The 11120-nt window shown below is 38.6% G+C and overlaps 2 protein-coding genes across 2 annotated transcripts; one reads left to right on the top strand and one right to left on the bottom strand.

Annotated features, from left to right (window-relative positions):
- Positions 1–70: 70 nt before the first annotated feature.
- LOC115989997 lies at positions 71–1324 on the bottom strand. The gene has a single exon (XM_031113861.1). It carries the CDS (start codon positions 1322–1324, stop codon positions 71–73), a length of 1254 nt encoding a protein of 417 aa, XP_030969721.1.
- Positions 1325–3804: 2480 nt separating this feature from the next.
- Positions 3805–10854, top strand: LOC115989996. The gene is made up of 2 exons (XM_031113860.1): positions 3805–4722; positions 10784–10854. Exons 1-2 carry the CDS (start codon positions 4425–4427, stop codon positions 10852–10854), a joined length of 369 nt encoding a protein of 122 aa, XP_030969720.1. The 5' UTR covers positions 3805–4424.
- The last annotated feature ends 266 nt before the right edge of the window (positions 10855–11120 follow it).

Raw genomic sequence — 11120 nt, 5'->3', positions numbered from 1 at the left:
GCTTCTCATCTGTACGATCCCTTCCAACGAAGTGCTTCAACTTTCCTTGCTTGATAAGGTTCTCAATTTGCTATTTTAGGTCATAACATTCATCCGTGTCATGCCCATGGTCCCTGTGAAAGCGACAATATTTGTTCTTATTGCGCTTGTTGGGATCCCCTTTCATCTTCTCTGGCCATTTTAAAGAAGGATCGTCTTTGATTTGCATGAGCACCTGATTAAGTGGAGCGTTCAGGGGCGTATAGTTCTGGCTTCTTCCCAAGGGACCTGTCTTCCTGCCATCTCGTTCCTTCCTATCTTCCGTCCGTCCCTTCTTTGGACGAGGGGCTTGTTCTGAGTGTCGAACTGGGTGCGCTTCCATCCTCTCAGCTCTTTTCCTCTTCTTGGCTATGATTGCATCTTCTGCATTCATGAAGTTCTGAGTCGAATGGACGAGCTCGGCCATGGTTTGAGGCTCCTTCTCGTATAGCTTGTGGATAAATAAATCCGAATTAATCCCATTGTGGAAGGCTGCCAATAGAAGCTTGTCGTCCACCTCGTCCACGCTAAGGGCTTCTCTGTTGAAGCGAGTGATGAATGACCGCAGGCTTTCGTTCTCCCCTTGTTCTATGGTCAGTAAGCTGGACGAAGAGCGCTTGTGCCTCTGTCCCCCGATGAAATTGTTAACAAACAATTTGCTTAACTCTTCGAAAGAACTTACGGAACTTGGGGGGATTTTACTGAACCAAACTCGTGCCGGGCCTTTAAGGGTAGTAGGGAAGGCTCGACACATGATTTCATCAGGGACCCCTTGGAGGTGCATTGTCATCTTGAATGTTGCAATGTGATCAAAGGGGTCACGCGTCCCATCATACGAGTCCAGGGAAGGCAATTTGAACTTTGATGGTAAGGGGTGGCCATTGATGGAAGCCGTAAAAGGAGAATCTGTTCTGTGGACCAAATCTTCTATAGGATTAGTTCTCCTCATGTTCTCCTTCATCTCCTCCATGACTTTCTTCATTTGGTCCATTTCCTCTTTCAAGTGTGGCACTGTCCGTGAAGTGGTGCCTTTAAACTGACTTCCAACCTCAGTATTCTCTCTGTCACAATGGCCTTGTGTCTGTCCTGCGTGTTCCTCACGTGTCTGTCTTCTCTGACTGATCTCCATCCTTAACTCCTGGTTTTGGCGAGTCAATTCCGCCATTGCAGCCGCCATGGATTGCATATTCTGAACGGATGACGTCTGCATGACTGGTGCAGATTGGCGATCACGCTGGGGATCACTTGAAGCGCCTCTGCTTCCCTGACGGCCAGGGCTAGTAGCCCTAGACCTGGTCCTGACCATCCTAACCCTTTGTCGCGGAAAAGAAAGTCGCAAAACAACCTTCGATTCCCACAGACGGCGCCAACTGATATCGCTCCGAATCAGTAAGGTGGATGGCCTGGCTTCGGTGGGCTATCGAAACGGTTGATGGCCTGCAAGGAAGGAAACGCAATCAAAGAGGAGACCGGAGAAGACCGGTCGAACCTCCTCCGATGGAGAAGTTAGTTTCGTAGAGAAGGAAGTTCCAAGTATTTTGGAAAATTGTCTGAGTGAAAATCTTACCTCTGTCGGGTTCAGACCGGTCCCTTATATAGGAGGCCTGGGACGGTTACTTGTCCAAAAACCGTCCCAGGATTTGTGGAAACCAACAACTCCGGAGTTAACTACCTCAACGGATATAAAATTGTAACCGCTAATGGAAGTTAACTTATTCGAAGGGTTTGTTGAGATAGTTGTGGGTTTAGTTGAAAGTCTAAGTGTTGAGCTTCCGTCCGTCTAGCGTAGGACGGTTTGGTTCGTCCAAGGATATCTAATGATTGTTCATGGACGAACCTAATGGACAATCATGTCTTTCATGGAGGACAGTTTATGGAGTGGTGCTATTATTCATGGACGCTTCTTCTTCTTCTTCTGGATAAACTCTGGGATCGACCTGCGTTGTAGGCTCTGGACGAGCTGGAGATGGAATTATTTTCCGCTTCTCTATCAGGGTCAACACTCCATCTGAATTTGTAAATCATGGTATTAGTGAAGGGAACACTTTGGGGGCTGTTTGGTAGTGTTATTTTAGTAACGTTTTTTGTATTTTTTAAAAATACATGTGGGTGAAAAAGTGTGTAGAAATATGTGTAATATTGTTTAAAAACTGAAAACATATGTTTAAACACATGTACCAAACGGGCCCTTAATATTTTAATTGCTTAATTTTCCACTTTTTCCCATGTTTTAGGTAGAGTTGATTGGTCCAACAGTGAAGGGAAACAAATCATGGTATTTGTGCACTAAGCTGGCACCAACATATGCATATTATTGCATTTATATCTAGGCCAAGTCAAGTCATGGTTCCTGACTATGAAGATTCAGGGCTGTAACTTATGCATGCTGTCAATAATTATCGATATATTCCAATTAAGTTAACTTTAGCCCATTTTAACTTCTTAAGTAGATTTATTTTACTTAAAGTAGTTTTTATAATGCTAATATTGTGGAATGTTTTTGAAATTTTCAGAAATTGATACAAAATATTAATTAGGAAGATTATTAAAACCTTAGTGCACAAATGTTTTTATTTTTATTTTTTTTTTTTAACTGTGAAAATGGTGAGGTGAGTTACAGATATCTAATGGAGGACACTTCAGGTGGATTAAGTGACACTTTTTAAATCACAGGTAGGCTTAGTTAAAACTGACCAAACCACAGGTGGGTTAACTGCAATTATCCCCTCAATTAATTAGGCAAAGGATAAATCAGATTTTTTTGGGGGCATATTTACACAATTTTACTAATAATTTTGTTAATTAGCATGATTTTTGAAACTATTTAAAAAAACTAACATTTTGTGTCTTTACGACTTAAATTCAATGAAAAAACTCGAGTTTTTAGGGGGCAAAGCTAACGTGGGAAAAAATCCACTAGAATTCGAATTCCTCCAGAGAAAACCAAAAGAAGTAATTAAAAAAAAACTGATATTAGTCATATCTTAGAGCATTCACAGCAGATGTTCTATAAAAAATGCCATTTTGACACACTAAAAGCCTATTTTATTATTTTACCACATCATTTTACAACATTCCATTTATCAGATGTTTTATCATTCAATTCTATAAATTAAAATAATATTTACTACATATTAAAATAATATATTAACTCGTCCCACCAAACACCAAAAAGAGAAAAAAGAGAGAAAATCAAAAACGACGAGAGAGAAGTGAATAAAAAAACTATTTTTTTTTTAGCATTCTTATCTATACCGTTCCAAAATGGAACGGTATTGTTCACATGTGACAAAAATTGTAAGATTTGGAACATATCATAAAGAGAGTTTTTTGACGTTTGGTATACTAAATGTGCCAAATGTTTGGAACGGTATTGTTCACATGTGACAAAAATTGTAAGATTTGGAACATCTCATAAAGAGAGTTTTTTGACGTTTGGTATACTAAATGTGCCAAATATTTGACATTTGACACATTTGACATATCTGCTATGAATGATCTAATGGTTTGGGACGTGAGACACGGCATGGACTCTTATTTTGTTGCAAGTGCTCTTTTTTTGATCCTCACCAGACCTCTCACATGGCATGGACTCTCTTCTTTTGTTTGTTCTTTGAAAGGTCTCTTTTGGTTTCCATTTTTGAGTGTGAAGTATGTAGAGTGAGGCGAGTGTATTTTGGTAACCGAGCCTATCTTATAAAAGATAAGCGATTGCCGTGTGTATCTAAGCTAATGTGACTGTGAAGTGTAATGTAAACTCAATATTTTGAAATATAGTTTGTTCACGTGTTGTCTTCTTTTGCTCAACACTGAACTGAGTTTTGCTCAACACTGAACTGAGGTGTTTGTTTTTCCATCTTCTTTACCACTTCCCGAGGAGGGAAAACAAAGTTAGAGGGGACACGTGCAAGCTAAGGGCCTGACTAGCTCCTTGGCTCATGACACTGCAACTCCATTAATAAATGGCAGAAAAAATCCATTAAATACCAACTTCCCACATACTCCCTTTGGCCACTTCTTTTACTTCTTGTTAATTTCGCCGGATATGTTCTGGGTTGTTTCCTCTCTCTTCCACCTCCTCTCTCTCTCTCTCTCTCTACTAATAACTCTGTTAAGTTTCCTCTCTCCTTCAGCTTCTCTCTCAAAACTTTTGGATCTGCAACCGCTTCTTCTCATTTTTGTTGAAACCTCGCACTGCCGAATTCTTTACCCCTCTCTCTCTTTCTGTCTGCAAACACGCTGGTCATTGTATCAGTGATACCACTGTCTTTTTTTTTTACACGCTGGGTTGAGAGTGGTTTTGATGGTTGAGCCACCGATTTCCGGTTTTTGATGCATATTTTTTAAATTTCTGATTTTCGAAAAGAACCGGGCAAGATTGAGATCCGATTCCCGGTTTTTAAACCATGGAACCACTAGCCACTAGGTACCCCATAGGTGATTCTGTGACCATGGCCTCTCAATTTCTCTATGGCATCCCATTTCCGTTCGCTTCTACTTCTACACACCCCAACCATGGCTGCATGCTTTGCAGTGACGGTCTAATCCCTGGAGGGCTTGTCTTCGACCTTGTCATGGAGGTCTGGGACCCACCCGATACTATCAATCTCGGTATGATGTGTAGTGCGCGGGTCACCAGCCGGTCGCACTGTACAGAGTTTACTTCTCTTGGAATGGAAGGATTTGGAAAGACTACAATTTCTGGTAAGAAAATTGATACGATCATACAAATTTCTAACTTACTTTGATACACAGATTTGCTAGAAAATTAATATGGTAAACAATCTTTCTATTTCTAATTGATCTAATGTCCTATAAGTAGAGCTAGTCTATTTGATAGGGTTGCGCTATCCTTCATGAGGTTCAAGTTAACGTCGCTTCGAACTTTTTTTTTTTTTTAGAATAGATATCGCTTAGAACTTGGTTGGCCTTGCGAGGGCCAAATGGCCATAGACTCGGTTTCATATTGTGGTCACGTGGCAGACATGGAAACCGAGTCTAAGACTCGGTTTCAAATGGGCTATTTTTTTTTAAAAATAACGCTTCTCTCACACAGATCACTCTCCACTCTCACTCACCCTCTCTCTCAAAGAGCAGACACAGTCTCACTCACCGTCTCACGCTCTCTCACTCACCGTCTCACTCACCGTCTCGCTCTCCACTCTCTCCACTATCAATCACTCATCTTCTTCGTTCTCTCACCCAGTCTCCACTCTGAGTCTCCACTATTTCACATTCATCTCCTTGGCCAAAAGAATTGATCAAGCCACAGCAAGCTTTGAGTTCCTTCAGTCTACGCGGTCTCTGAAAACTAAAAAGAAAGTTGAGTTGCTTTGTACCAAGTTAACTGTTTGGTTGTCGAGAAACAGTGGGAAAAATCAAAGAAACTTTGGTTTGACGAAGTTCTTTTGTATTTTGGTTTCTTTATTGAATTTCTAATAAAACTGTTAAAAAAGATCGAAACTTTATTGTTTTTTGAGATTGAATTGGTTTGTGGGATTGATTTTTTTGTTTTTTTGTTTTTTTTTGTTTTGTGCGTTGTTCTGTTCGTGGGTTGAACTGTTGATATCAGGCAAATTTCAAATTTATATCTTGAACTATGCATTGTTCTGCAGTGATGATGTTAGGGTTTGTTAAGTGGGTCTTTGTGAAATTAAATTGTTGATGTTAGGGTTTGATAATGTCTTAAACCCCTTTTTATTTTCCTAATTTTGTGAATTCTGCATTTGTGCTCCTTTAAATTTTATTTACATTTAAATATTTCAATTGGGTAGTCATTTTTTTTCCCGATATAGTAATTGAAAATTTTCTTATTGCTGATTGTTTTGTTAAAAAAGCCTCTGTTTTTTTGTTGTGTTTGCAGCAGAATATTTGGCTAGTAGTTAAGTTTTGTCATATTCATGTTATATCTGTTTAGTGATAATGGATGAGAAAATTTAGCAGCATGTCACCTTGTAGGATTAGGCTGTTCCAGCACCCTAAGCTTTCTGTTTGATTCCTTTCCTTGTAATTAACCAAATGAATCTTCATGGTCCTGTGTAACTAAACCTTATAAAATCAGTGTGTTTAGGATTATAGTATTATGTTTATGTAACATATAATATCAATATACTATATGTCAATGGGAATTACCATTTTTTTCTCCTAATCATTCATTTGGTCTCATATCCTAATATACTCAGGTGTCTCATCTATAAAATGTTGAAAATTATAGTCTTATTCAATTTCTTTGGAGAGAGAGAGAGAGAGGGGTTAAGTTTATGGAGTAGATGTATCAGTATGAAATTTAGAATGAAAGACAATCATAGGAAATGGTGAAGGCATGTAATCCAATTTATTGGCATGACCAAGTCTCAAACTTGTAAGTGAATAGTTATAGACAGTATCATGTAAGAGTGCATGAAGGTCTGGGGTGCAATGGAGCTGGAATGTAAGATTTATTAAAAGGTTTTCATTTTTAGAAATTGGTGTCAATGAAATTTCATTCAGATCTGCTGTACTCAAATATCCCCAAGAGGTTAGCGACCAATAGGATGAAATGAAAATTCAAGGGGAGTGGTCATTTTGATGTTTGTTCGTAGTATGAGATTATTTGGGGTAAAATAGAAGATTCTTTAGTGTGTTAAAGCCTGAAAAATGGCTCATTTTTCATTTGGAAAGTAGCATGGGATGTGTTATATACATGCACCTATATAAATGGTGAGACTATAGACCATTTGTTGATCCATTTAATATGTTTTATAGAAGGTAGTCTTTAAAGCCTCTTGAGATCCAATGGCTATTATTAGGGAAGGTATATTGGAGGAATTAGTTCGAAAAACATCCCTCAAATATTTGGAATTTTGACTCGTTAAGTTTGAATATATATATATATATATATATCTTATGTTAAGTTGGAATCATTGATGATTTGAACTAAGTTTAATTGGTCTCATGTGTGGGGTCCTACTAGTTGCATTTCCATTTAGATTTTATAGAATCGCTTCATGAGTGTGCAATTCTTTTGGGTTCTTTGTTTATCATCTTGAACACGAAGTAATCTTGTCTTCTAATAAAATATCTTAGTTTATAAAAAAAAATTTAAAATTATTCTAAATAGAAAGTGTACTTTACATTTTTGTCTAAAATTTAAAATGATCCTTTCCAAACAAAGAAGGCTTGACAAAGAGCCATAGGCCCAAAAACAAAAAAAAAGAAAAAAATTCTAGGCAAAAAGAAAAAACTACTGCCACATTACGCGACTGCATCCTTCAGTCCTTCTATGTATTGTTGTTATCTACAACACAAATGACAATCATAAAAAATATTAATCTTCAATTTATAAAATCATTAGGTAAAATAAATGTTTATCCTATTAGCAACCATACTCTAAAATCACCTACTAATAACAATCACATTACAATACAATAATAATAGACACAAGAATTGTGTCACATTACAAAACATATAAACTAAACTACAATGAACTATTAACCAAGTGCTGTCCAAGGACTGTCAATTCTGCGGTACAAAGAATCCAACCAACTATGAATTCCAATATTTGTATTTACAGTCTTTGGTTTTTTTTATTAGGTAGTAATAATAAAGATAATCAACAAATAAAGATATATAAAGCACCAAAATCAAATCAATAATCAATAAACAGTAAAGGAAAATTTCCTTGAATTATCAACCATATAGAAAATAATCCTGAAATTCATTTCTTTCCCTTGATTATCCATGAAACAAACATAGCAAAGTACAATGATTATACACACACACACACATATATATATATAACAAAAACAAAAGAAAGATCTACAGTGAAGTCCAAAACACCAAACCAGCAGCAAACGAATTGCAAACCCCATTTTGAAAACTAAGCAAAACCACCTCCCCCAAACTAATAAATTACACCAAGAAAGGGGTGCATACAAACTCTCCAGCAAATATATTACACTCCACCTAGAGGATTAGTCAAATAACCTACTAGCAGTAAATAGCATCTAGCTAGCACAGAAGCTGCAACAATTTGAAACTAGCAAGCAAGGGATACGTGATTCACCAGGCCCACTTTCTATTTTCAAATTATTCTTGTTTTTTTTAGCATAAGCACATGACTACTAGCTCAACCATCACCAAACCAGTCACAATCATGCTACAAAAAAATTGTCTAACACCTAATCTTCGACATATACTTACTGTCAATTGCAGTGATCCTTTTAGGCACAAAGGCCCCTAATCTCTATTTTATTTCCAAAAAAAATTCTTTTAACCATTTGTTCTTCAGTAAACATAATTTTTGAAATTTTACATGTGTTCTTCGGCCTCCAGATATGATATACAACAATTGCTATGGCCACTTTCCCCACTCTTGATTGTATACTTCTACCTGTTAAATTTTCCCCCCAATCAATTACTGCTCCACAGTGATCAGGCACCTGCTGCCATAAACATTCCCACACTACTTGCTGCCACATCTTGCTTGAAAAGGAACATTCAAAGAAAACATGATCCCTGGATTCACACTTGTTTCTGTAGAATCAACACAACAAATTTTCTTGCCAGCCCCACTTCTAATCTATCAAAAGTGAAAAGCCTATCCTGAATAGCCAACCAAAAAATAAATGCATGTTTTTGGCATGATGGCAGCATCCCAACCCACTTTATCCCAATCAACTTCATTGCTTCTATTTCTAAGGGCTTCCCAAGTAGATTTACAAGAAAATATAAAAATTTTAGTTAGAGTCCATACTAAAGTGTCTTCTCCATGAATAGGAACCAACATTCCTGTTGTAAAGGACTTTGATCCATAGATCGAGGAGGCCTCCACTGCCAATGACCATTAACAATAATACTAGACACCCTAGCTGAAGGATAGTTGCCTGCTGAAATATGGCTTTAGTATAAAATTTGTGACTAAGGACCCATTGAGGATGCCAATTATCATGCCAGAAACCCTACTCCCATCTCCAATTTTCCATTTAAAAAACAGAATAGTTCTTGGGGGGGGGGGGGTTTACCTTCCAAAAACTTTGCCCTTTCTAAAGGTATCTGTGTATCCATGCCACCCACAAGGAGCCAGCTTGCATAAGCAAAATCCAAATGTGCTTCGTTATTGCAGCCCTATTCCACTCCCTCCCTAACCCTTTTTAGCCCCAAGTCACCCTCCTTTGTTGGCAAACAAACTTGAGTCCAAGCTACTTTAGCTATATGAACAGCCTGATCAGATTGAAAAGCTTCTCAATGTCCTTAATGAGCTTAGCTGGAAAAATGAAATAGCTTGTCCAATAAACTTGAATCCCAAACAAAACATATTGAATTAGTTGGCCTGAAAATAGGGATTCATGTATTCCAAAATAGTAAAATGAGTGATCATGAGAGTTTTGTTTTGATATAGACATATTGTATGAAAATATTAATAAAGTTTGACTTCTTTACGTTATATGACTTTGGATAGTAAGTTTTATTGTGAACTTAGAGTTTTGTTATAAACTTGGATAGTAAGTTTTGAAAATAACGTAATGGTCAGATATAAGTTGTTTTTTGAGTATTTTTCTTAGATTGTTTTTGGTTTTTTTTTTTTTGGAATCCTATCTATTACGTGCTAATTGCTTATCATTCTTGTGCAGTATGGCTGCTGCAAATGCTGGACGGATTGACCATACGCAGCCTGGCCCTATTGACACGTCGGTGTTAAAGTTGCAGCCCACCCATCGGTCAAAAGCTATTTGGAATGGGTAGGTACAACACAGCAGTATATATTTATGTCAAATGTACACGCATTTAATTCATACAATGTACATGCAGACGTTTGTCATATGTTAACCCAAGGTTCCGTTTTTTGCAGGATCCAGGGGCCCTTACCTGCCGTGGCCGTACTGAAGAGTTCTCCAACCGAGAGCCAATGGTGGACGACCAAGTCGTTGACATCATTAAGGCATTGGGTTTGGAGGGACTGCTGAGGCAACCGGGTAGAGAGCTTGACCATGGCCTAATAACAGCCTTAGTGGAGCGATGGCGGCCCGAGACTCACACCTTCCACATGCCACATGGTGAGATCACCATCACATTGTAGGATGTGAAGGTGATTCTCGGGCTTCCTGTTGATGGTGACGCTATAACAGGGAGCACACAGAAAAATTGGGTGAATGTGTGCGAGGAGTTCCTTGGCTTTCGACCTATAAATCAAGAGCAGCATAAGGAACTTAATGGCCAAAGGATTCTCATCAAATGGCTTTTGGAGCAAGTTGCTAATCCATTGCCGCCTAATGCCGAAGAGGATGAGCTGCAGAAGTACGCACGATGCTATATCCTAGCGCTACTGGGGGACACAATATTCATGGACAAATCCGGCGATAGGGTGCATCTAATGTGGGTGCAGCAATTGGAAGACCTTCGCAACCCACGAAGGTACAGTTGGGGAAGTGCTTGCCTTGCATGGTTGTACCGAGAGCTATGCAGGGCAAGCCATAAGGACACCAGTCAAATCGGTGGGTGCTTACTATTGGTCCAGTATTGGGTATGGGCCAGGTTCCCCTATTTGTGCCGGCAGTTGAGCGTGGCCCGCCAGTGGGCGCTTATGGTCCTCCAGCGCGTGGTCCTCTGTACCTGAAGTAAGTCTCTACCTTATAAGGATTGTTTCTTATTCTAGTGATATTATTAATTGAGTAAATATCTATAACATTATCTTAGTAGTTATATGTGATAACATTATAGTTTTAGTCATGACATTATCTTAGTAGGAAAGCTCTAGATATTGATCCTTTGTTCTTGATTGTTGTAGGTGGTTGTGGGTCCCAAACAAGAAAAACAGGCCTGCCCACATCTTCAGGGACAGGTATCGCCAGCAAATAGCTTCAATGTTGCTAGGCCAGGTATGAAAATGCCTTGTTTAACATGTTAACATGTTTAGGAACAAGATATATGTTTGGTGAACTTTGAAATATAAACATAGTTGCCTAATGTGTTGCGTACTTGTTTTTGGGCTACTGTAGGTGGTGTGGCAGCCATATGATGAGGACCTTCCGCCATGGTGCGTTGCAGGGAGGGCTATGTGGACGGCAACGGTGCCACTTGTATGTTTCCACCTAGTAGAGATACATACACCGGATCGTGTCGTT

Source organism: Quercus lobata, chromosome 5 (genome assembly GCF_001633185.2).
Source record: "Quercus lobata isolate SW786 chromosome 5, ValleyOak3.0 Primary Assembly, whole genome shotgun sequence".
NCBI lineage: Eukaryota > Viridiplantae > Streptophyta > Magnoliopsida > Fagales > Fagaceae > Quercus > Quercus lobata.
Note: the sequence above shows the minus strand (reverse complement) of the source record. Positions and strands in the feature narration are given on the sequence as shown.